This window comes from Nomascus leucogenys, chromosome X (genome assembly GCF_006542625.1).
Source record: "Nomascus leucogenys isolate Asia chromosome X, Asia_NLE_v1, whole genome shotgun sequence".
NCBI classification, from domain to species: Eukaryota; Metazoa; Chordata; class Mammalia; order Primates; family Hylobatidae; genus Nomascus; species Nomascus leucogenys.
In genome coordinates, this window is record NC_044406.1 from 22436460 (window position 1) to 22463792 (window position 27333).

At 41.7% G+C, this 27333-nt stretch overlaps 1 protein-coding gene across 1 annotated transcript; it reads left to right on the forward strand.

The window, feature by feature from the left end:
- The first annotated feature begins 243 nt into the window (after positions 1-243).
- Positions 244-27333, forward strand: CXHXorf58 (chromosome X CXorf58 homolog). Its single transcript, XM_030807370.1, is given in 8 exon segments — positions 244-359; positions 1682-1763; positions 3475-3587; positions 4010-4121; positions 14610-14741; positions 22909-23138; positions 26579-26732; positions 27274-27333. Coding segments are annotated over 8 exon segments (999 nt in total).

Genomic DNA, 27333 nt, shown 5'->3' on the forward strand with positions numbered 1-27333 from the left:
ACCAGTTAGAAGGCTATGGATAGATTTACTTGTCTTTTCCATATACCATATAATATTTTTAGTACATAAAGAATGTAAACTGTAAGCAACTTTAAGAGATCCACAAGGCCTTCCTTTTTAAAGGATTCAGAATTAGTATAACAATCACATGGCACTTGAGTCTTGTCCAAACAGTGTAATAGTATAAATTATGACCTCAAAGGGTTAATTTATGTACTTTCAGTTTACTTCATTGGAGGGAAAATGAATCGTTCCTCAAATGTACCAGGTAAAGGTATTCTGAAATCAGGTACAAGATCCTTACAAAAAGTTCGCAGGGTACATTTCGCAAATGCACCAAATGCAAGATCATTACTATCATAAGTACCTGTTTTGCCTTGTGTTATCTTCCACAACTGTACAGTTTCCAAACAGTACTTATTCAGATAACTTCAAATGCTTCTTGTTTTGTAAATCAAAGATTTTGTGTTTTAAAATTACTTTCAAATTGAATAATTATAATTGCATTTTCTAATTTACAAAGCATATTAACACACATCTACTTGATCCTGATACAACTTTGTGAAACAATTTTTACACTTTATAAATGAAGTAGTAGCAACCGGGAGAAGGTAAGTGGCTAGCAGAAAGTTATCAGCTAATAAATGGCATCAGATAGGATTCAAAGGTTTGTTTCCATACTTCAGGCTTTTTCCTTTCTTTCTTTTTTTGAGACAGAGTCTCACTCTGCCACGCAGGCTGGAGTGCAGTGGTGCGATCTCGGCTCGCTGCAACCTCTGTCTCCCGGGTTCAAGCGATTCTCCTGCCTCAGCCTTCCGAGTAGCTGGGATTACAGGCGTGCACCACCACGCCTGGCTAATTTTTATCTTTTCAGTAGAGACGGAGTTTCACCATATTGGCCAGGCTGGTCTCCATCTCCTGGCCTCAGGTGATCCCGCCCGCCTCGGCCTTCCAAAGTGCTGGGATTACAGGCGTGAGTCACTGCGCCTGGCCTAGCCTTTTCTTCTTTATATCTTGTAGCCTGCATTTTGCCAGCCAATGGGTAGCATTATGCAGGAGTACCTGTCTTTGTACATAGCACTGTAAGGGGTAATGATGGGGTGAGAAGGTATGAAGGAGGAGACCCCTACAATTTGCCAGTGCTGGGATATGATCAAAAGTAGAATAATTCTGACTTGACCTGGATGAGCCTGGTTCAAGCAAAGATCAGAGAAGGAAGTTTCTTTTTCTAGGGCATAGTCATCCACCCCCAGAAGAGAACTGGGCCTCCTGTAACTTTGACTATTCCTCATTCCATTTTCATAGCACTTGAACTAGTTGGACGTTTCATTTTAGGTCGTGAATGCTTTTGGGAAGTAAGTTTGTCTCCTCACACTTTTTATTTATATTATACATGCCTCTTAATGATATATTTATATTTTATATGTCTTTTGTTGATAAAGTTTTAGCCAGGACTTTTTTTTTTAATCTCAAGGGAAATCTCAAGTATTTCATATCCTCATTCTGAGTAGATTCTGCAAATGACCACTTCCAATTACCACATCCAAATGTTCCTCATTAGGTCAGTCTTCGAGTGGGGGATGGGGAGGTACAGGAGGAGGAAGCATAAATTGATAGTTCTCTAAGGTTTTAGGAAAATGAAAACTACTTTATAAATATTAACCTCTTTTTTTTCTCTCAGAATGCTTAAAGACATTTCAGCTCAAATAATACAGAGGGCTTGGTTATCTCATACAAACAAAATGATATTTCGACTCCTAAACGTGCAATTTGTGCAGCGGTATGTATTTTGCTTTTTTTTTTTCTCTGATGGATTTAATTATCAAGCTAAAAGATCCATTAATTAAAGATCGAATAGATAAACTTCTTTATCTCCTCTTTTTTTTTTTTTTTTTTTTGAGAGGGAGTCTTGCTTTTTCACCCAGGCTGGAGTGCAGTGGCATGATCTTGGCTCACTGCAACCTCTGCCTCCCAGGTTCAAGCGATTCTTCTGCTTCAGCCTCCCAAGTAGCTGGGACTACAGGCGCCTGCCACCATGCCTGGCTAATTTTTGTATTTTTAATAGAGATGGGGTTTCACCATGTTGACCAGGTTGGTCTCGAACTCTTGACCTCAGGTGATCGTCCCGCTTTGGCCTCCCAAAGTGCCAGGATTATAGGCGTGAGCCACAGTGCCCAGCCTAAAAGCCCTTTAGTGTACATTTTTATGTGATTATCATAGGCATAAAGGGGTTGGTTGGGGTTGTTTGGGGAAAAGAGTTGGGACTTTAGAGTCAAACAGAACTAAATGAATCCTGGCTTCCCCATTTACTACCTGTATGCCTTTTTATAAATTACAAAAATTCCCTGAGCCTCAGCCTTCTCATCTGTAAAATAGGCGTCATAATATTCTCATAATGGGCCAGGTGCCGTGGCTCACGCCTGTAATCCCAGCACTTTGGGAGGCTGAGGCGGGCGGATCACCTGAAGTCGGGAGCTCGAGACCAGCCCGACCAACATGAAGAAACCATCTCTATTAAAAATACAAATTAGCCAGGCATGGTGGCACATGCCTGTAATCCCAGCTACTCAGGAGGCTGAGGCAGGAGAATCACTTGAACCCAGGAGGTGGAGGTTGCGGTGAGCCGAGATCATGCCATTGCACTGCAGCCTGAGTGGTGGCTCACACCTGTAATCCCAGCACTTTGGGAGGCCAAGGTGTGCGGCTCACAAGGTCAGGAGTTCGAGGCCAGCCTGACCAATATGGTGAAACCCCGTCTCTACTAAAAAAATACAAAATTAGCTGGATGCGGTGGCAGGTGCATGTAGTCCCAGCTACTGGGGAGGCTGAGGCAGGAGAATCACTTGAACCTGGGAGGCTGAGGTTGCAGTGAGCCGAGATCGCACCACTGCACTCCAGCCTGGGCGACAGAGTGAGACTCCGTCTCAGAACAAACAAAAAATTCTCATAGTGTTGCTGGTGTAAGGATTAAATGAGCTAATGTATATAAGGCACCTAACATAGTAGTATATGGTACACAAAAGGTGCTTAAAAGCTAGTAACTTATTACTATTATCATCCTCATCTTACAGTGATTCATTCAACAAATACTTCTTAAGCATCTGCTGTGTTCCAGGCACTGTATTAGATGCTAGGAATATAGTGGTAAAGAGAAAAGCTACCATCCCTACCTTCATGAAGCTTACAGTCTAGTAGGGGGCACAGGCAAGTTGATAAGTAATTATAATATATTGTGAAAAGTGCTGTCATAGGGAAATAATAGTGCCTTTGATCTCTAAAAGGGACAGATACCCAAAGTTGGAGGCCAAAATGATTAAGTAACTGGCTCAAGGCTACACAGATGGTAAGTGGAGGTGCCAAAACAAAAACCCACCCCTTCAGAACTCCAAGTCCAGTGTACTGTTCACTTGACCACGTTGCCTCTGTTATAGTCCATAAATTGTGTCTGGGTGGGATACTGCTTTCCTTTTCCAGCACTGTCCTCTATTTCAGGAATTCTGTGTGACACATGAAATACTGAAGAAAGTGGCCCCCTTAGAGGCTAAGCTTATTAAGGATCCTACCATGCAGTGTAAAATTAGATTCAGGTAATGTATCTATGCTGATTTATTTCAAGAAGTACTTAGTTAATACGAGGAAATCTTAGATATGGATTTTTTAAATTCTCATAACTTCTCAGAACTTAATTATCAAGTAAATGTGTTATCCTTATTTACATTTGTTATGTGAAGAAACCGAGGCATGACTCTGTGGCTAAAAGTTGCCATGAGAGTAGCTCTCATCTCCCATTCTGTATTCAGTCTTACACAGGTATGAGAATAGTTGTGAGTACACCAAAGTGTGGGTCTTACATCCTATGTGATCCATTTCATTACCAGTTCTTTATATGCTCTGACATAGCCTTTACCCTGTATGCAAGAAACTATATGAATTATCTTAAGTATAAGGGGGAAAAGCAACTGAGCCCAAAACCTGATGCCAAATAACTAAATTTTTATCTTTATTTCAGATTTAGAGGTGAAACGTTTCCACCTTTCATCGTGTTTAAAATTTTTCTTCATACTGATGGCCGTGGTTACAAGTATTTTAGTGGAAAAAATGTATTAATGCCGTCAAGTAAGGTGACGTTTCATGATGTATATTTTATGTTAATTTAGCTTCTTAACATCTATGTAGTATCTGAATTGCATTCAAATTATACAGAATAAGTTATTTCACCATGAAACAGCCCACCAGGTAGGTAGTGTGTGTGTTTTTTTTTAAGCACCATGTTTCAAAGTGTCTCCACTTACTAGCTAAAAAAAAAAAAAAAAAAAAATTTGGAGTGAATTACTTAATTAAGGCTCTAGAAAATATCCATCCATTTTTTTGTATTAAAATTTTGATTTATTAATAATAGACTAGGCCAGGCGCAGTGACTCATGCCTGTAATGCCAGCACTTTGGGAGGCTGAGGCGGGCAGATCACCTGAGGTCAAGAGTTTGAGACCAGCCTGGCCAACATGGTGAAACCCCGTCTCTACTAAAGATACAAAAATTAGCCAGGTATGGTGGCACATGCCTGTAATCCCAGCTACTCGGGAGGTTGAGGCAGGAGAATCACTTGAACCCAGGAGGTGGAGGCTGCAGTGAGCCAAGATGGTACCACTGCACTCCAGCCTGGGCGACACAGTGAGACTCTGTCTCAAAAAACAAAAAAAAAGACCAAAATTGGTCAGGGCTCTTAAATTATGCAGAACATTTAATTTAATGCCATTTTATTTGTTTTAATGGAATGTTATTGTTTCTTTGATTCTGGTAGCACATTTAGAAAAAAAATGGACTATGCTATTGAAAATGAACTTTCAGCCGGGCGCGGTGGCTCATGCCTGTAATCCCAGCACTTTGGGAGGCCAAGGCGGGTGAATCACCTGAGGCCAGGAGTTCAAGACCAGCCTGGCCAACATGGTGAAACCCCGTCTCTACTAAAAATACAAAAATTAGCCAAGCGTAGTGGTGCATGCCTGTAATCCCAGATACTCAAGAGGCTGAGGCAGGAGAATTGCTTGAACCCTGGAGGCAGAGGTTGCGGTGAGCTGAGATCGCACCACTGCACCCCAGCCTGGGCAACAGAGTGAGACTCTATCTCAAAAAAAAAAAAAATGAAAAAGAAAATTTTCAAAATATTTATCCTTTTTCCCATGAATTCTCATCATACTTATTTCTTTATTTATTTTGAGACAGAGTTTCGCTCTTGTTGCCCAGGCTGGAGTGCAATGGTGCGATCTCAGCTCACCACAACCTCCGCCTCCCAGGTTCAAGTGATTCTCCTGCCTCAGCCTCCCAGGTAGCTGGGATTACAGGCATGCACTACCACACCTGGCCAATTTTTGTATTTTTAGTAGAGACGGGGTTTCACCATGTTGGCCAGGCTGGTCTCGAACTCCTGACCTCAGGTGATTCGCCTGCCTCGGCATCCCAAAGTGCTGGGATTACAGGCGTGAGCCACCACACCTGGCACTCTCATCATACTTTTAAGTTTCATGAATATTCACCACAAATTGTGTCTACAGTATAGGAATCACCTGGGAATCTTGTTAAAATGCTGCGGCTGCTGCTGGTCCATAAACCACACTTTATCTATTTTTTTTTTTTTTTTTTGAGACGTTGTCTCGCTCTGTCGCCCAGGCTGGAGTGCAGTGCAGTGGCGCGATCTTGGCTCTCTGCAACTCCGCCTCCCGGGTTCACGCCATTCTCCTGCCTCAGCCTCCTGAGTAGCTGGGACTACAGGCTCCTGCCACCACGCCCAGCTAATTTTTTTTGTATTTTTAGTAGAGATGGGGTTTCACCGTGTTAGCCAGGATGGTCTCAATCTCCTGACCTCGAAACCACACTTTTTTTAAAATTCATTCAGCCACTCTATATCTTTTGATTGGAGAGTTTAGTCCATTTACATGAATGTTATTACTGAGAAGTACAGACTTAGTTTTGCCATTTTCTTATTTGTTCTGGTTGTTTTGTTGTCTTCTCTTCCTTCTTTCCTTCCTTCCTGCCTTCCTTTTAGTGAAGGTGATTTTCTCTGGTGGTATGTTTTAATTTCTTGCTTTTTATTTTTTGTGTATCTGTTGTATGTTTTGGGATTTGAGGTTACCATGAGGCTTGCAAACATTATCTTGTAAGCCATTATTTTAAACTGGTGACAGATTAACACAGATTGCATCAACAAACAAACAAAAAAAAAAACAAGCAAAGAGAAACCAAATAAAAACTCTGCACTTCAACTTCATCTCCCCACTTTTTAACTTTTTCTTGTTTCTATTAATATCTTATTGTATTGTCTATGTCTTGAAAAGTTATTGTAGTTATTATTTTTGATCAGTTCATCTTCTAGTCTTTCTATTCAAGATATGAGTAGTTTACATACCACAATTGCAATGTTATAATACTCTGTTTTTCTGTGTACTTACTATTACCAGTGAATTTTGTACTTTCAGATTTCCTATTGTTTATTAATGACCTTTTCTTTCAGACTGAAGAATTCCCTTTAGCATTTCTTGTAGGACAAGTCTGTTATTGACAAAATTCCTAAGCTTTTGTCTGAGAAAGTCTTTATTTCTCCTTCATGTTTGAAGGATATTTTCACTGCATATACTATTCTAGGATAAAAGTTTTTTTTTTCCTTCAGCACTTTAAATATGTTACACCACTCTCTTAGCCTGTAAGGCTTCCAATGAGAAGTCTGCTGCCAGACGTATTGGAACTCCTTTGTATGTTGTTTGTTTCTTTTCTCTTGCTGATTTTAGGATTCTTTCTTTATCCTTGACCTTTGGGAGTTTGATTATTAAATGCCTTGAAGTAGTCTTTGGGTTAAATCTGCTTGGTATTCTGTAACCTTCTTCACTTGGATATTGATATCTTTCTCTGAATTTGGGAAGTTCTCTGCTATTATCCCTTTGAATAAACTTTCTACCCTAATCTATCTCTCCACCTCCTTTTTAGGGCCAATAATTTTTAGATTCACCCTTTTGAGGCTATTTTCTAGATCTTGTAGGCATGAGTCATTCTTTTTTATTTTTTTTCTTTTGTCTGCTCTAATTGTGTATTTTCAAATAGCCTATCTTCAAGCTCACTAATTCTTCTGCATGATCAGTTCCTCTGTTAGGATACTTTGATGCATTCTTCAGTGTGTCCATTGCATTTTTCAGCTCCAGAATTTCTGCTCGATTATTTTTAATTATTTCAGTCTCTTTGTTAAATTTATCTGATAGGTTTCTGAATTCCTTCTCTGTGTTATCTTGAATTTTGTTGAGCTTTCTCAAAACAGCTATTTTGTTTGTTTGTTTTTTGTTTTTTTACGTCAGAACATGAACACAAAAACAGCTATTTTGAATTCTCTGTCTGAAAGGTTACATACCTCTGTCTCTCTAGGATTGATCACTGGTGCTTTATTTAGTTTCTTTGGTGAGGTCATGTTTTCCCGGATGGTCTTGATGCTTATGGATGTTTGCCAATGTCTGGGCGTTGAAGAGTTAGGTATTGTAGTATTTATTTTAGTCTTCACAGTCTGGGCTTGTTTGTAACCTGTCCTTCGTGAAAAGGCTTTCCAAGTATTCAAAGGGACTCAGGTGTCGTGATCTAAATCTTTGGTCACTGCAGCCATATCTGCATTAGGGGGCACCCCAAGCCCAGTAACACTGTGGCTCTTGCAGACTTGCAGAGGTACTGCCTTGTTGTTCTTGGCTAAGATCCGGAAGAATTCCCTGGATTACCAGGCAGAGACTTTTGTTCTCTTTCCCTACTTTTTCCCCAATAAATGGAATCTCTCTCTTTCTGTACTGAGCAGCCTGGAGCTGAGGAAGGGGTAAAACAAGCACCCTTGTGGCCACCACCACCACTGGGACTGCACTGGGTCGGACCTGAAGCAAGCATAGCACTGGGTCTCTCCCAAGGCCCACAGTGACCACTGCCTGGCTACCATTTACCCAAGGCCCAAGGGCTCTACAGTCAGCAGGTGGCGAATCCAGACAGGCTTGTGATATAAACCACACTTTTAATAGCAAGGCTCTACAGTACAGGTTTTACTCCTTGGACCCTTATACATGACTATAATTAAGTTTTAAAAAGATGGACATTCTCATATTTAGCCATTTATAAACCACACATCAAAGGTTATTTTTCTGTAACCCTGGCAAGATCCCCCTTCTGGAAATGTTGTACACAAAAACTATGGCCCATCTTAAATCATGAGTTCTAGCATGTATGCAGGAGAGAAGACTACACAGCCTGGCAGTTTCTGATCAGATCCTGCATATGCTGCATTGACTCTGAAGAATTTTAGAAAAGGAAAAGGGACCACTTTTCTCCATGTTCTCAGGTAGTATCAGAGAAAATTTAACTTTATTTCAGAAAATTATCAAATGGGGCCAGGCACGGTGGCTCATGCCTGTAATCCCAGCACTTTGGGAGGCCGAGGCGGGAGCATAACCTGAGGTCAGGAGTTCGAGACCAGCCTGGCCAACATGGTGAAACCCCGTCTCTACTTAAAATACAAAATTAGCCGGGTGTGGTGGTGGGCGCCTGTAATCCCAGCTATTTGGGAGGCTGAGGCAAGAGAATCGCTTGAACCCGGGAGGCAGAGGTTGCAGTGAGCCGAGATCGCACCATTGCACTCCAGCCTGGGCAATAAGAGCAAAACTCCGTCAAAAAAAAAAAAAAAAAAAGACAAAAAAACAAAACAAAACAAAAAAACCTAGAAAATGAGCTACGTGTTTTCATTATGGAATATAGTGTTTCAAGAACATTAATATTTATATAGATTGACTTCAAATATGGAAGTATATGTTTATCCTATTTGAAGGATAAATTTATGCCACATTTATGTATAGAATAAGCTTGTAGTTACCCCTATAAAATATCATCAATTGTTTCTTTCCTAGGATTATATAATGAGGCTTTTTCAAGAACTGAAATCCTCCTGGGTCTACTCCTGCCACCCCCTGGCTGTACACAGGCTTGAGCAAATGAGAACCTTAGAGGCAGTGATTGGAAATCACTGCTTATGCATTAAAACTCATCATAATGCTGTATAATAACTTAAATTTTTGTTTAAATTAGCCGACAGATAGAAAAATATGCCTCCGTGTCTTTATCTTCTGTGCTACAACTTTCACTCTCCTGGGGTAGTCATTGTTAATGGTTTTCTGTTTATCCTTCATGTTTCCCATGAAAATATACACATAGAGATTTTTAAATTTTGTTCTTATTATAAAAATGTGGTCATACTATTGACCTTGAATTTTTCACTAAACATCATAATGGGTTTTAAATGATCAGAACATACCCAACTTGAAGAGAACAGTTTAAGGTTCCTGTTTCCCTTTAGTTCAGCTTCAAAACAAACTCTGGTAACACTTGGATTCGTGGTTGATAGAAAACTTGTAAATATGGAATTTTTCTCACTCTAAGCTTACTCAACTCTGTTGCTCTTTGTCTCTTTGTGTTTTTTGTTTGTTTGTTTTTGTTTTTTGTGGGTTTTTTTGTGTTTTTTTTTTGTTGTTTTTTAGACAAGGTCTTAATGTGTTGCCAAAGCTGGAGTGCAGTGGCACCATCTTGCAGTCTTGGCTCACTGCAACCTCTCCCTCCCAGGCTCAAGCAATTCTCATGTCTCAGCCAGCTGAGTAGCTGGGATTACAGACATGTGCCACCACACCTGGCTAATTTTTGTATATTTTTTAGTAGAGACGAGGTTTTGCTATGTTGGCCAGGCTGATCTCGAACTCCTGGCCTCAAACGATCTGCCCGCTTCCGTTTCCCAAAGTGCTGAGCCTACTGAGCACTTTCTATCAAATATGATCTTAAACATTTTATGCACATTACTATATTTAATTATCATAAACACTACAGTGTATTTTCTGTTATTATCCTCATTTTAAAAAAGACTGAGGGCCGGGTGCTGTGGCTCACGCTTGTAATCCTAACACTTTGGGAGGCCGAGGCAGGCGGATCACTTGAGATCAGGAGTTCGAGACCAGCCTGGCCAACATGGTGAAACCCATCTCTACTAAAAATACAAAAATTAGCCAAGCACGGTGGCACGTGCCTGTAATCCCAGCTACTTGGGAGGCTAAGGCAGGAGGACCGCTTGAACCCAGGAGGTGGAGGTTGCAGTGAGCCAAAATTGCACCACTGCACTCCAGCCTGAGTGACAGAGTGAGAGTCTGTCTCAAAAAAACAAAAACAAAAACAAACAAACAAAAAAGACTAACTTGCCTAAGGTCTCACACCTAGAAAATGAAGGAACTGAGATCAAGACCTAGTAGTCTGCCTCCAAAGTCCAAGTTCTTAACCACTCCTGAGAGTTAGGAACTATGCTAAACAGCAGCATACACATTCTCTTAGATGGCCCTGCAATAACGCTGGTTAGGGACACATTATTCCCATTTTCCCTATTAGGAAGCTAGAAGTTGGAAAGACTTGCCAGAAGCATAACTGAGACTTGAACACTTCTCTGTGTTTCCACTGTACTGTGTACATTTTGAGGTTAAAACAACTATGCAGTTATGGTGGTTTTGTTTATTCTGAGCCTGTATGTAATTGAACTGTTCCAAACCAAGAAACTGTTCCAATGCATGGATACCAGTTATTACCTCTTCCATGAATGACAGTTCCCAGTAGGAACGGGAAAGTGTCTTGAGATACTAGAGTAGCTTTACAAGCCCAAGTGTGGATCTAGGCCAGCAAATAGCCACAGAGCTGTGGGGCCTTCTGGCCACAGAGATGCTGAGTATCAGGATAAGTGCCAGATTTAGAGATGGCCCGCTTTGACGCTTTGAGTCACCCACTAAGAACAGAACCTGCCTCTTGAATCCTACCCTGATTGGCTGGTATCCTGGAATCTTTGCCTAGTTTTTACCCTTGCTTTTCTCCTGGCTCTAGGCTCTTCTTTCCCATTGCTTCCTATGGAGAAGGACTTTCTTGACTTTGGCCATACACTGCAGATGTCTGAGAAAGAACATCTTGGCCACTGGACAGCAAACATCTCTCAAACCCCTCTCACAGGTGGTCAGAGAGCTTGCCCTATGCTGCCAGGCATGTTTTTCTTTGGCTGAGGGACCAGAATGGGCCAGACACAGATGAGGCACACAGCTGAGGCACTGCACACATAAGGAAACTGGGTCTTGGAGAGATTGGTGGTGGTGGCTGAGTGGGGCAGTGTAGGGAGGACCTGTCAATAAATACCTTTTTTGGGAGGCTAAGGTGGGCAGATCACTTGAGGTCATTTCAGGACCAGCGTGGCCAAAATGGCGAAACTGTCTCTACTAAAAATACAAAAAAAAAAATTAGCCAGGCATGGTGGCATGCACCTGTAGTCCCAGCTACTCAGGAGGCTGAGGCAGGAGAATCACTCGAACCCGGAAGGCGGAGGTTGCAGTCTGCCGAAATGGCACCACTGCACTCCAGCCTGGGTGACAGAGCAAGACTCCATCTCAAAAAATAATAATAAAAATTTTAAAAACCCTTTTTTAGTAACTTGAGCTAAAGTAAATTATAGTTTTGCCTACAGAAATTCCTAAAGCAGAAATTATATGGTCTTCATACCTGTTCAGTGTACAATTACTTGTTTTTACCTTTAGTGTCACTGTGGGGCTGGTTAATTAGAACCATAAAATGTTGAAAATTAATTGCAAGAAAACATAATGGAGAGATTTGCCAATACTATCTTTATTTTATTTATTTATTTATTTATTTATGAGATGGAGTCTCACTCTGTCGCCCAGGCTGGAGTGCAGTGGCACAGTCTCAGCTCAGTGCAACCTACGTCTCCCGGGTTCAAGCGATTTTCCTGCCTCAGCCTCCCAAGTAGCTGGGATTACAGGTGCTCACCACCCCGCCCAGCTAATTTTTGTATTTTTTAGTAGAGACGGGGTTTCACCATGCTGGCCAGGCTGGAATAGAACCCCTAACCTCAGGTGATCCACCTGCTTTGGCCTCCCAGAGTGCTGGGATTACAGGCGTGAGCTACTACACCCGGCCTGTCTTGTCTTTAGTTGTGTAATGTATAAAGAAATTTGTTGTGGGGTGGGGGGAGGGAGGAGGGATAGCATTAGGAGATATACCTAATGTTAAATGACAAGTTGATGGGTGCAGCACACCAATATGGCACATGTATACATATGTAACTAACCTGCATGTTGTGCACATGTACCCTAAAACTTAAAGTATAATAATAATAAAAAAAGAAATATTTGTGGTTATGGAAATGCTTGCCCTAATAAAAATCTTACATATTCATTGTTTTTTAAATTCACATTTTATACTTATATGATCTCTAGAGCTCTTACTATGTTGCTATAAGACAGTAATATAGTGATAATTTACCAACTTTATTGAAAATGTTGTTACATCAATAAAATAGCATGCTGGAAAAAAAAAAAAGAAGAAATTAATGAAATATAAAGCAAAAATGATCTCTCTAAAGGAAAGCTCCGTATCACATTTTCACTAAACTGTTTGTCTCTTCTGTTCTATATGTTAGGAATAAAACTTCAACCATTCAACCATTTGAATGTTTTCTTCCTTTTTCATTTTCTACATTGTCTGTGATATTCTAAGCTTTGGAATTTAAAAAAATAAATAAAGGAATAGTCTGAATAACAAAAGTGGGAATTGGAATAGAAAATGCATTATAGCTTGCTGTTGTGTGTTAAGAAAAAAGAACAGTGATTCTCAGTTTTGATCCTGTCTCAACCACTCTTTCTTTTCTCTTTTTTTTTTTTTTTGAGACAGCATCTCACTCTGGAGTGCAGTGGCATGATCTCAGCTCACTGCAACCTCCACCTCTCAGGTTCAAGCGATTCTCCTGCCTCAGCCTCCCGAGTAGCTGGTTTTACAGGCACATGCCACCACACTAGGCTAATTTTTGTATTTTTAGTAGAAAAAGGGTTTTGCCATGTTTGCCAGGCTGATGTCGAACTCCTGACCTCAGGCGATCCGCCTGCCTCGGCCTTCCAAAGTACTGGGATTACAGGTGTGAACCACCATGCCTGGCCTCAACCACTCTTTTAGGCCTTGTATCAACATTATAACACAGAGTTCCCATACTTTCACAAGTACCACATTCTGACATACAAAGGAAAAAAGAAACTTATCTGGAATCAAAAGATGTTTGAATTTTCTTTTTTTTTTTTTTTTTTTTTTGAGACGGAGTCTTGCTGTGTCCCCTAGGCTGGAGTACAGTGGCACGATTTCGGCTCACTGCAACCTCCCCCTCCCGGGTTCAAGCGATTCTCCTGCCTTAGCCTCCCGAGTAGCTGAGATTACAGGCACCTGCCACCATGCCTGGCTAATTTTTGTATTTTTAGTAGAGACGGGGTTTCACTATGTTGGCCAGGCTGGTCTCGAACTCCTGACCTCAGGTGATCCACCTGCCTTGGCCTCCCAAAGTGCTGGAATTACAGGTGTGAGCCACCGTGCCCACCCTGAATTTTCTTTTGTGCTATCCTTCCTTCATATAAACATACGCTTTGTGGCCAGAAGTACAGATCTGTAATATAAATATGTGTTAGAAGAGTCAGCACATACTTATAGGGGGGGGGGGTGAAGAGTACTTAAGTCTCTACTCACAGTCTATGTATAGCTCTTAGCACAGGATACTTATATGTGGAAGGGTATGGTATAAGTAGGGCCCAACAGGATTTGAGCTTCCATATATTCTGTGAGTCTTCTGTCTCTGACCTCAGGTGCTTTCCTTGAGCATAAAATGTTGACATTTGGGAGAGAAAAGAAAACTCCTCTATTTGCCACTTTTTAGCTGCTGAGAATGAAGTCTGAAGGGAGGGAGGCTTAAACAGTCTGAAACATACATGTTTCCACTTACCGGCAGTGTATTAACACATAAAAGAGAGGTGGTGCCAGTGACACCTTTCATTGCAGTTCCTACGGTAACTCGTTGAATCACCAGATGAGTTTTCTCTGCATTGACTGCACAAATGATATTACAGGTTTGTTTTGCTTTTTAAAATAAAAGAATTAAAAGTCTTTTAAGGGGAAAAACCAGTTGTTTTAAAACTATGTTCTCTGAGGATTCTGGACTCAGCAATTCCTCTAGCTGCATTTAAAAACCATGTAGATGGCCTGGCGCAGTGGTGAGCGCCTATAATCCCAGCACTTTGGGAGGCCGAGGTGAGCGGATCACGAGGTCAGGAGATCGAGACCATCCTGGCTAAGACGGCGAAACCTGGTCTCTACTAAAAATACAAAAAATTAGCCAGGTGTGGTGGCATGCGCCTGTAGTCCCAGCTACTCAGGAGGCTGAGGCAGGAGAATCGCTTGAACCCGGGAGGTGGAGGTTGCAGTAAGCCGAGATGGCGCCACTGTTCTCCAGCCTAGGTGACAGAGCAAGACTCCGTTTCAAAAAAAAAAAGCTATGTAGATAAGGCTATGGAAACAATTTTAAGTGGTTTAATAATCCCTATATAATCTCTTTGCAAATGCAGCCTTTCTATTGAATAGCAAGCTGCTAGAAGAAAGGAACAATATTTGATGTATTTGTCAGAAGAAATATGTAAAGGGCATGCTGATAATTAATGCTATTCTACTATTTTTAAAGTCTGTTTTCTATTCTCTTTACAGGCAGTGGTTGATGCTTGCAAACTAATGGGGGAAAGGAAATTTCACCGTATAATTATGGAAGATGAATGTATTTTCCCGAAGTCCAAAGTAAGTGATATAATGGATGTTGTCACCATGCAAGATTATGTACAAGTAAGGAATTTAGATTTGGAAAAACAAACAAACCAAGCAAGTCTTCCTAACTCTGTCCTCCAAGAAGAAAGAATCATACTTTTTTATTATGGTAAAATATAACACAATATAAAATTTACTATTTTATTATATTTTATTTTTCAAATATATTCTATAGAATGAAACTTATTTTCGGATACCCAAGCACTAGAACTTTCTTTTAATTTTTTTTAATTTAACTTTTATTTTAAGTTCAGGGGTACATGTGGAGGTTTGTTGTTGTATATAGGTAAACTTGTGTCAAGGGGGTTTGTTGTTCAGATTATTTTGTCACCCAAGTATTAGGCCTAGTACCCATTAGTTATGTTTCCTGATCCTCTCCCTCCTCCCACCCTCCACCCTCTGGTAAGCCCCAGTGTGTGTTGTTCCCCTCTATGTGTCCACGTGTTCTCATCATAAAATTGACCATTTTAAAGTGTACAATTCAGGGGCATTAAGTACATTCACAGGGTTGTGCAAGCATCACCACCATCTAGTTCCAGAACCTTTTCATTACCCCGAAAGGAAACCCTGCATCCAGTAAGCAGTCACTCTCCATTCCTGCATCATTCCAGCCCCATAAACCACCGGTCTGCATTCTGTCTCTATGGATTTGCCTAATCCAGATATTTCATATAAAGGAAATCATGTGATATATGGCTTTTTGTATGTAGGGAGGGTGATAGCTAAGGAATTTTTGGGGGTCCTTTTGGGGTGATAGAAATATTCTGAAATATTCATAGGCAGTGGTGATAGTTGCACAACATTGTGAATATACTAAAAACCATTGAGTTACATATTTTTTTTTTCTTTGAGACAGAGTTTTGCTCTTGTTGCCCAGGCTGGAGTGCAATGGCGCAATCTCAGCTCACTGCAACCTCTGCCTCTTGGATTCAAGAGATTCTCCTGCCTCTGCCTCCCGAGTAGCTGGGATTACAGGCATGTGCCACCACGCCCAGCTAATTTTTTTATATTTTTAGTAGAGACGAGGTTTCACCATATTGGCTAGGCAGGTCTCAAACTCCTGACCTCAGGTGATCTGCCCATCTCGGCCTCCCAAAGTACTGGGATTACAGGCTTGAGCCACCACGCCTGGCCGATGTTGTGTTTTCACAAATGGAAGGTTTGTGGCAAACCTGCATCAAGCAAATCTATCGGTGCCATTTTTCCAATAGCACGTGCTTGCTTTGTGTCTCTGTTTCACGTTTTGGTCATTCTTGCAATATTTCAAATTTTTTCATTATTATTATATCTGTTATGGTGAACTGTGACCAGTGATCTCTGATGTTACTATTGTAATTGTTTTGGAGCACCACAAACTGAGCCCATATAAGATGGCAGACTTAACCAATAAATGTATGTGTTCTGACTGCTCCACCAACCAGCCATTCCATTATCTCTCTCTCTCCCCTCTGGTCTATTTTCTGAGACACAACAATATTGAAATTAGGCCAATTAATAATCCTACAGTGGCCTCTAAGTGTTCAAGTGAAAGAGTCATGTGCCTCTCACTTTAAATCAAAAGCTAGAAATGATGAAGCTTAGTGAGGAAGGCATGTCAAAAGCTGAGATAGGCCAAAAGCTAGACCTTTGCACCAAAGAGTTAAACGTGTTGTGAATGCAAAGGAAAAATTTATGAAGGAAATTAAAAGTGCTACTCCAGCGAACACACAAATGATAAGAAAGCAAAATAGTCTTATTGCTGATATGGAGAAAGTGTTAGTGGTCTGGATAGAAAATTAAACCAGCCGGCCGGGTGCGGTGGCTCACGCTTGTAATCCCAGCACTTTGGGAGGCCGAGGTGGGCGGATCACGAGGTCAGGAGATCGAGACCACGGTGAAACCCCATCTCTACTAAAAATATAAAAAAAATTAGCCGGGCGTGGTGGCGGGCGCCTGTAGTCCCAGCTACTCAGAGAGGCTGAGGCAGGAGAATGGCGTGAACCCGGGAGGTGGAGCTTGCAGTGAGCCGAGATCGCGCCACTGCACTCCAGCCTGGGCGACAGAGCAAGACTCTGTCTCAAAAAAAAAAAAAAGAAAAGAAAATTAAACCAGCCACTCACGCCTGTAATCCCATCACTTTGGGAGGCCGAGGCAGGTGGATCATGAGGTCAGGAGATCAAGACCATCCTGGCTAACATGGTGAAACCCCGTCTCTACTAAAAATACAAAAAACTGGCCGGGCATGGTGGTGGGCACCTGTAGTCCCAGCTACTAGGGAGGCTGAGGCGGGAGAATGGCGTGAACCCAGGAGGCGGAGCTTGCAGTGAGCTGAGATCGCACCACTGCACTCCATTCTGGGCAACAGAGCAAGACTCCGTCTCAAAAAAAAAAAAGAAAAAAGAAAGAAAAGAAAAAAAAAGAAAATTAAACCAGCCACAACATTCCCTTAAACCGAAGCCTAATCCAGAGCAAGGCCTTAACTCTCTTCAATTCTATGAAGGATCAGAGAGGTGAGGAAGCTGCAGAAGAAACTTTGGAAGCTAGCAGAGGTTGGTTCGTGAAGTTTAGGGAAAGAAGCCGTCTTTATAACATAAAAGTGCAAGGTGAAGCAGCAAGTGCTGATGGAGAAGCTGCAGCAAGTTATCCAGAAGATCTCGCTAAGATAATTGTTGAAGGTGGCTGCACTAAACAACAGATTTTCAATGTAGACAAAACGGTCTTATACTGTTAGAAGATGCCCTCTAGGTCTTTCACAGCTAGAGAGGAGAAGTCAATGCCTGGCTTCAAAGGACAGGCTGAATCTCTTGTTAGGGGCTAATGCAGCTGGTAACTTTAACTTAAAGCCAGTTCTCATTTACCATTCTGAAAATTTTAGGGCCCTTAAGAATTATGCTAAATCTGGCTGGGCGGAGTGGCTCAGGCCTGTAATCCCAGCACTTTGGGAGGCCGAGGCGGGCGGATCACAAGGTCAGGAGATCAAGACCATCCTGGCTAACACGGTGAAACCCCGTCTCTACTAAAAAATACAAAAATTAGCCGGGCGTGGTGGTGGGCGCCTGTAGTCCCAGCTACTTGGGAGGCTGAGGCAGGAGAATGGCGTGAACCCGGGAGGCAGAGCTTGCAGTGAGCCGAAATCGTGCCACTGTACTCCAGCCTGGGCGACAGGGCAAGACTCTGTCACAAAGAAAAAAAAAAAAAAAAGAAATATGTTTCATAAGACTATAGCTGCCATAGACAATGATTCCCCTGATGGATCTGGGTAAAGTAAATTTTAAAAATCCAGAAAAGATTCACCATTCTAGATGCTATTGAGAACATTCATGAGCTGGGCACGGTGGCTTATGGCTGTAATCCCAGTACTTTGGGAGGCTGAGATGGGAGGATCTCTTGAAGACAGAGTTTGAGACCAGCCTGGGCAATATAGGGAGACCCTGTCTCTACAAAAATTACCCCCCCACCAAAATTAGCCAGGTGTGGTGGTATGCCCCTATGGTCCCAGCTACTCAGGAGGCTGAGGTGGGAGGATTGCTTTAGCCATGATTGCACTCCAGCCTGGGCAACAGAGTGAGACCCTGTCTTAAAAAAAAAAAAGAAAAAGCCACAGCCACCCCAGCCTTCAGCAACCAGTACCCTGATCAGTCAGCAGCCATCCACATCAAGGCAAGACTCTCCACCAGCAAAAAGAGTAGGACTCACTGAAGGCTCGGATGATCATTCACATTTTTTAGCAATAAAGTATTTTTTTTCTTTTCGTGGAGATGGGGTCTTGCTATGTTTCCCAGGCTGGTCTCAAACTTCTGGGCACAAGTGATCCTGTCAGCTCTTCCTCCGTAAGTTCTGGCATTACAGGCATGAGCCATTGTGCCCAGCCACAACAAGGTATTTTTAAATTAAAGTATGTACATTTTTTTTGAAATAATGCTGTTGCACACTTAACAAACTACAGTATAATGTAAACATAACTTTTATATGTACTGGGAAACCAAAAAATTAGCATGACTCTATTTGCGATATTGACTTTATTACCGTGGTCTGCAACTGGACCCACGGTATCTCTGAGGTATGTCTGTATACAGCCTTAACTATTCACTCATTTGCTTCAGTGTGAAACATGAAATTAATGCAGTGCCTTAGAGACTCCCAATTATGTTTTCTTTCTTTTAGAGTCTTAGCCTGTGAGTTTAGGGAAGTGAACCAGGAAATGCCAACTATCTTTGCTAAGGACAAAGACCACATACTTTCAGATTGTGAACATGTCAAGGATTAATATCATAGAGAGGAGTCCCCAGATAGACATATTGGAAGAGAGAGATAAGATCATTGTTGACATTTGAGTCCTTATACGGGTGTGGCACTGTCTTTAGCTCTTTATATGCGTATTATCTTCTTTCATCTTCAAGTTTGTAAATTATGTGACCTTTTTTACAAATGAGAAAAATGAAGTTTAACAAGCCTCAAAAAAACTTGCCTGAGGTCACAGACAGATCTGATAAGTGGCAGAGCAGATGATTGACAGATCTATGATATTTACCCATTTTACTACTTCACTCAGGAAAAAAAATACACAGCCTTACTTTGCATGGCAGTGCAGGACCACAAAAATGACCGGGAAATTGAAACCATGCAAAGCAAACTTAATAATCTGTGGGGAAAATTGTGATTGTTCTGTGACTTTTCAAACTTTTTGTCTGTAGTCCCAGCTACTCGGGAGGCTGAGGCAAGAGGATCACTTAAGCCCAGGAGTTTGAGGGTAGCCTGGGCAACATAGTGAGACCCCATCTCTAAAAACAAAACGAGCTTCTTTGTCCAAACATTAAAAACTCTTTTGCTGTGTTATAAATACATAGGAAAATGAAAGAAAAAAACCCAACACATTTAGGACACTTTTAGTACACTATAATTTAAAACATTAGAAACATAGACAAAGTGTTTTGTTTCTTCATAAAATATCTTACCAACTGTGAATATACTGGAAACCATTGAATTGTACACTTTAAATGGTGGATTGTATGGTATGTGAACCTCAATAAAGCTGTGAAAAAAAAAACTTACCAAGAGTACTTTAAACAGTGCTTGCCTTCTTGTTCTTCTAGTATAACTTATAAGTATCTTTTCTATGTCTTGATGTATTGTCATATTCCTTTTAAAATTTGGATCAGCTGCCAACATTTTATTCTTTGTACTTTAAATGTTGCAAAATATCTCAGAGTTCCTTCAGTATGAAGTTTTTCTTGGCCAGCATCACTTCCACTGGGAAATCTTCATCTTTTTATCACAGCCACTTTCCTCATTTATGTTGATAAGTTCATCCTCACCAAGTTCCTCTAGCTGTAGATCTGCAACGTCTTGAATGATGGCAGTGTCAGCATTCCCACAGTCACCTGTTTCTTCTAGAACTCCATGTATGATTGATTCCAATTTCACTTCAAGTGGTACCACTTTTTGTTTCTTTGATGGCCAATTCCCTCTTTTGATTTTCCATTTTTGTAAAATGTCACATGGGTTCATCATTGGGAGACAAAAATGCAACACAACTATATACTTTGCTGTTTGTGTGTGAAATGAATAACAGATTCACAGTGACCAGTCACTGATTGACTTTGGAAGATATGACATGATTTGTCACTAATCATGATGAACATCTGTCATTTATATTGTGATCTTTGAGCTGAAGAGCTAGCAACAGGAGGCCGGGTGTGGTGGCTCATGCCTGTAATCCCAGCACTTTGGGAGGCCGAGGTGGGTGGATCACCTGAGGTCAGGAGTTCGAGACTAGCCTGGCCAATATGGTGAAACCTTGTCTCTACTAAAAATACAAAAATTAGCTAGGCCTGGTGGCACACGCCTATAATCCCAGATACTTGGGAGGCTGAGGCAGGAGAATCGCTTGAACCCAGGAGGTGGAGGTTGCAGTGAGCCGAGATTGTGCCACTGCACTCCAGCCTGGGTGATAAAGCAAGACTCTGTCTCAAAAAAAAAAGTTTGAAAAGGCTGGGTGCAGTGGCTCATGTCTGTAATCCCAACACTTGGGGAGGCAGAGGTCGGAGGATCGCTTGAGCCCAGGAGTTTGAGACCTGCCTGGGCAACATAGCGAGACCCCATTCTCCAGAAAAGGGAAAAAAAAAGATGAAATGGTGCAAAGGTAGGATTGCCTATGTGTGTGAGTGTGTGTGTATATGCGAGTGTGAGGGTGTGTGTTGAGAGTGTATGTATATGTGCATCTGTGTGTGTGTGCTTGAAAGTATGAATGTGACTGTGTAATATACCCTAAAGGCCTTGTTGTTATTCTGTTTCCTAGCACTGTAGCTCCTCCTGCCCTATCCCTGGCTCTTAAATGCACGATTATAATGTTAAATTGATGATATATATTTGTATTTTTAATTCCCAATTTAATATCATTTTAAATTGGAAAAAAAGAAAAGTGGGATTTCTACAAATACTCCAAATGAAAATAGTGAAAATCTCCACTTCATACTAGAGATGAACTCATATTTCTAAAAAGGTTTGTGCAAAAGTCCTCTCAATAGCCTGGGCAACATAGTGAGACCCTATCTCTACAAAAATTAAAAAATTGGCCAGGCATGATGGTTCACGCCTGTAATCTCAGCACTTTGGGAGGCCAAGGTGAGTGGATCACCTGAGGTCAGGAGTTGGAGACCAGCTTGGCCAACATGGCGAAACCCCATCTCTACTAAAAATACAAAAAAAATTACCTGGGCATGGTGGCATGCACCTGTAATCCCAGCTACTCGGGAAGCTGAGGAGGAGAATTGCCTGAACCCGGGAGGCGGAGGTTGCAGTGAGCCAAGATCGCGTCACTGCACTCCAGCCTGGGCAACAGGAGCGAAACTCTGTCTCAAAAAAAAAAAAAAAAAAAAAAAAAAGATTAGCCAGACATGGTGGCATGTACCTGTAGTTCCAGCTACTCAGGAGGATCACTGGAGCCCAGGAGGTTGAGGCCGCTAGTCATGATCATGTCACTGCACTCCAGCCTGGGTGACAGAACAAGACCCTGTCTCAAAAAAAAAAAAAAAGTTCTCTCAACCCAAGCATGTCATGAACAAGCTCTACCAGGTATGCAGAACACATAGCTATTATCATTAATTTTTAGGCCCATCTGAGTTTAACTTATCTGAGTTATATTTGCCATAAAAATGCTGATGCATTAAGTAAATATTTAGTGAGTATGATACTATGTGCATGATAATGTGTAGCATAGCTCCTGCCTTCCAATAAGGGAGCTAAGTCATACACAGATAACTAAAACATTGAGTAGTCAGTAATAAGAGTCATAGAAGAGACATCCCAATAAAGTTCAGAGATGGGATCAAAGAATGCCTTTTGGATGAAGTGACATTTGAGTGGAACCATGAGAAATGTGTCTAAAAACATTTTAGAGCGCCCACAACCAATCAATTTTTTTTCTTTGAGACAGGGTCTCACTCTGTCGCCCCGGCTGGAGTGCAGTGGTGCAGTCTCGGCTCACTGCAACCTCTTCCTCCTGGGCTCAGGTGATCCTCCTGCCTCAGCCTCCCAAGTAGCTGGGTCTACAGGTGTGCACCACCACGCCCAGCTAATTTTTGTATTTTTTTTTTATTATTATAGTTTCGGTTCTAGGGTACATGTGCACAACGTGCAGGTTTGTTACATATGTATACATGTGCCATGTTGGTGTGCTGCACCCATTAACTCGTCATTTACATTAGGTATATCTCCTAATGCTATCGGGTTTCACCATGTTGGCCAGGCTGGTCTCGAACTCCCGACCTCAAGTGACCCACCTGCCTCAGGCTCCCAAAGTGCTGGGCTTACAGGTGTGAGCCACTGCACCTGGCCAACTAATCAGTCTTAATTGTTTTTTTCTCTTTTTCTTTTCTTTCTTTTTTTTTTTTTTTTTTGAGATGGAGTCACTCTGTCACCCATGCTGGAGTGCAGTGGCGCGATCTTGGCTCACTGCAACCTCCGCCTCCAGGTTCAAGCAATTCTCCTGCCTGAGCCTCCTGAGTAGCTGGAACTACAGGCACATGCCATCACGCTTGGCTAATTTTTGTATTTTTAGTAGAGATGGGTTTTCACCATATTGGCCAGGCTGGTCTCGAACTCCTGACCTCAGGTGATCCACCCACCTCAGCCTCCCAAAGTTCTGGGATTATAGGTGTGAGCCACCGCACCTGGCTAACTAATCGTTCTTGTTTTTTCCCTACAGTATCACAGTTTTTTCGATGAGGCCCCCGCATTTTCTGGCGGCAGAAATAACAGCTGGCGCAAATTAAATCTTGAAAATATTCCCAGGACAATGCTAATGTATGACATAGTTCATTATTCAGAGTCTGGAGTGATCTCAAACCGTCTACGAAATGAAATGAAGTTTCTGTTACAGAGACCAGTAATGCAAGAGATCCATAAGCACCAGCTACAGATTGTTTCTGAAATTAGGTAAAACAGATTCTTCACTGGGGTTACAATACTAGGGGCATATCTGAAAATGTTCACATTCTGCCAGATAGCTCACTAAAGATAACAGGATATATGGGAAAAATAGGGTTGGGGCAGATTGCTCAAAACATATGCAACTTTGTAAACAGAGCACTAACAAAAAGGACAATTGGTACTTGGGGAGTTAACTTGTACCACCAGACAGGCAGCTCAGTGTAGCTGGAGGCTGCCACAGAAAATATAAAAAAATGAAGAACCATAGAGTGGAGATGCTGGCAACTCTTTCATTAGAGCAGTTAGTGGGCATGGAGACAGTGCACATGGAAGTGGGACCCCGGGCCAGTGTGGTTGCCTTTTTTTTTTTTTTTTTGAGACAGAGTCTCACTCTGTTGCCCAGGCTGGAGTGCAATGGCGCCATCTAGGCTCACTGCAACTTCCGCCTCCCGGGTTCAAGCGATTCTCCTGCCTCAGCCTCCTGAGTAGCTGGGATTGCAGGTGCCTGCCACCATGCCCGGCTAATTTTTGTATTTTTAGTAGAGACTGAGTTTCATCATATTGGCCAGGCTGGTCTCAAACTCCTGACCTTGTGATCCGCCCACCTCTGCCTCCCAAAGTGCTGGGATTACAAGTGTGAGCCATCATGCCCGGCCACATGGTTGCCTTTTAAGTGGACATGAGAGGCAGTGCGATCTGCCGAGAACCAGGAGCCATCCAAGGCCGGAGTGGGGGTAGGGGAGGAGTAGGGTGGAGGGCAGCCAGGGTGAGTTGGGGGTGGGATGTGTCTCTCTGGGAAGACAGCACTTGATGCAGGTGCTCATTTTTGTTTTCATGAATACAGCCAAAAGGGCTCCCCTTGCCCATGCAGCACAGAACTGAGGGCTTTTTCCTTTTTTGCTGAAGGTTATAATTCTATTCTTGCTACTCTGGCTCCCCTTGCCTAAGATAAATTGCATATAAATTAGAGTGACGTCATTCCCCTTTTTACCAATAGCATGTGAGCCAGTTCACATTGTAGAAATGGATGTTGTAGCAAAATAGATGTATTATGATCTGAAACAACATGGACAGAATATAACCGCTCCAATTATATTTCTTTTCTCTTTCCATTACTAAGCCTCACTTAGCCCATCTTATTTACAAATTAAGCTGCTTTCTTAAAAGAAGAAAGAGATAATAATATGTAAGAGGACCTACTGGTAATCTATTTTCACACTCTTATAATTGAAATGAAAAATACTCCCTTTGTACATGAAGAAGACACTGATGACCCACTGTCAAGCAAACATGCTGGGGATTTTTTTTTCAGGAGTAGAGATGAGTGATTCTGACCCAATAACATAATTTAACCCATATATTTTATGATCAAGGCTATACATTTGCCAGACAGATGGCCCGGTTTAGGGCACAGTCTGTCATGAAATAGATTTTCTCTAACTCATCCATATGAGCACTGAATATAGAATTTAACCCTATTACTACCAAGGTCAAATAAATGATGTAATTTTCTCTGCCACCATATATAACCCTGATCTCCCTGCTATTTGGATTTATCCTACCGAGTATCCAAGAATAAGTAATTTAAGAGCCAAATAAGTAGCCAAATTATTAATCAATTGAAGAGAAAAAATACTTTCTTTTTTTTTTTTTTTTTTTTTTTTTTTGAGACGGAGTCTTTCTCTGTCCCCCAGGCTGGAGTGCAGTGGCGCGATCTCGGCTCACTGCAAGCTCCGCCTCCCGGGTTCACGCCATTCTCCTGCCTCAGCCTCCCGAGTAGCTGGGACTACAGGCGCCCGCCAACACGCCCAGCTAATTTTTTGTATTTTTAGTAGAGACGAGGTTTCACCGTGTTAGCCAGGATGGTCTCGATCTCCTGACCTCGTGATCCGCCCGCCTCGGCCTCCCAAAGTGCTGGGATTACAGGCTTGAGCCACCGCGCCCGGCCGAGAAAAAATACTTTCATAAAGCCATCTTTGAATGCAGTTGTAGTTTAGCATCTCCCAGAAGCAAACCCTGAGACAGAGATTTGGGAGGTGATCCCGGGAACAACTGAAGGGAGAGGGTAGAAAAGTGGAAGGCAGCCAAAACAGTGTGTGTTAGCAAGCAAGTTACCACTGTGGGTAACTGGAGCTTAATCTCCCCTGGGAATGTCAGAGCCAATGTAGAACATGCAACTCAGAATTATCCCACAGGGGGCAAGGGAATTACAGTATTGATACATCAACACCCATCAGTCATTGGTTAAGGGTTGCTTAGGAAGGGACATATTAATTCTCGGGCACTTTTGACCTCCCCTGCACATGGGCTTTTCTTTTCTATTTTTTTTTTTTTTTTTTTTGAGACCGAGTTTCGCTCTTGTTGCCCAGGCTGGAGTACAATGGCACAATCTCGGCTCCCCACAACCTCCACCTCCCGGGTTCAAGCGATTCTCCTGCCTCAGCCTTCCTGAGTAGCTGGGATTACAGGCATGTGCTACCACGCCTGATTAATTTTGTATTTTTAGTAGAGACAGGGTTTCTCCATGCTGGTCAAGCTGGTCTCGAACTCAGGACCTCAGGTGATCCACCCGCCTTGGCCTCCCAAAGTGCTGGGATTACAGGCGTGAGCCACCGCGCCGGCAGGCTTTTCTTTTCAAAGAAAGTTTTCAGACTGAGTGATGCAGATGCTGGCATTGAAAGTTGAGTCTATGTGCCTTATAATGGTAAGGACAGAGGGATTATGGACATCGCATCTGATCCCAGCACTGATAAAAACAGCTTGTTTTTCCAACCATTATGAAATGTAATACTTTTTTTTTTTTTTGAGCTGGAGTCTCGCTCTGTCACCCAGGCTGGAGTGCAGTGGCACAATCTTGGCTCACTGCAAACTCCGCCTCCTGGGTTCAAGCAATTCTCCTGCCTCAGCCTCCCAAGTAGCTGGGATTACAGGCACCCGCCACCACACCCAGCTAATTTTTGTATTTTTTTTTTAGTAGAGACAGGGTTTCACCATGTTGGCCAGGCTGGTCTCGAACTCCTGTCCTCAGGTGATCCGCTTGCCTCGGCCTCCCAAAGTGCTGGGATTACAGGCATGAGCCACTGCGCCTGGACGAAATGTAATACTTTTTTGTTAGTATATGGTGTAAAAAAATAAGATTCAAATGGCTACTACACAGTATTTTCTAGGAAAGCTAATTTTAAATTGATAACAGGTTTTATAATTTTTATCATCTTTGCTGTCAATATCAACTGTACACCTTCATAAGTGCCAGATAAAGAACTATGCTATGTAAACTCAAGCAGAAATTATAACTTTAACCTAAAAGCTTACATGAAATGCTGCTCCAATGTTGCTGAGATCTATGATATATTTGCTAGAGAAAGCTTTAATGAAATTTGGAACTTGCTTTGCATTTATATTTTATTCTGTGTGATTTTTCTGTTTTTAATACAAACATTTTCTAGGGGTCCATACTTAACTGTCCAACCTCTATATCGGCCCTACAAACAGCAAAATCAAGTTCAATTTCTGGGTCGTTGATCCAAGCAAGCTCAAATGAAAGTTGAGAAAATGAGAAAAGTTTATTTGGCTAAAGAAAAAAATACTTCTGAGGTGACTGTAAGTTTAAGTTGTACTGAATTTATTGTTTTGGACAATATTCAAACTGTCTGTAAAGTAGCTGTACTTACGTAAATGAAATTTTCCTAATCTAAAGTTCAAGGCTGAAACACATTTGACACATTTATCATAGACAGTATAAAGTGAATTTCATCTTGGTAACTTTTTTTAAAAATTCTTAATATTGGTAGCAATTCTGATAAAAACCAGCTGTTTTGGCTCCATATCAGCATGAGTTGGCAAAAAAATCATTTTCTCTGTATGTGGACACTGTTGATTCAGCACATCTCTGATGGTGGTTTTTTCAAAATGGAAGTCATTTCTATCTAAACTTATTAAGAACTATGCTATATAAAGTCTGCCTCAGTATACTTTTACTTCATAGGAATTTACAACAGACATATATTCATGTATTACTTTGTAATTTTAAAAATCGCTGTAAATATTTTGAGATGAGGATAAATATAGTCAAATATTAAAATACAAAGTAGTAAAAACCAAATATATAACACTTCCTACTTTTATTGATAATTCTGCCTAGGAACCAAATACGGGCCCATCAGGTACAAAGGATAACTATCATCTCCACTCCATCTTTTGA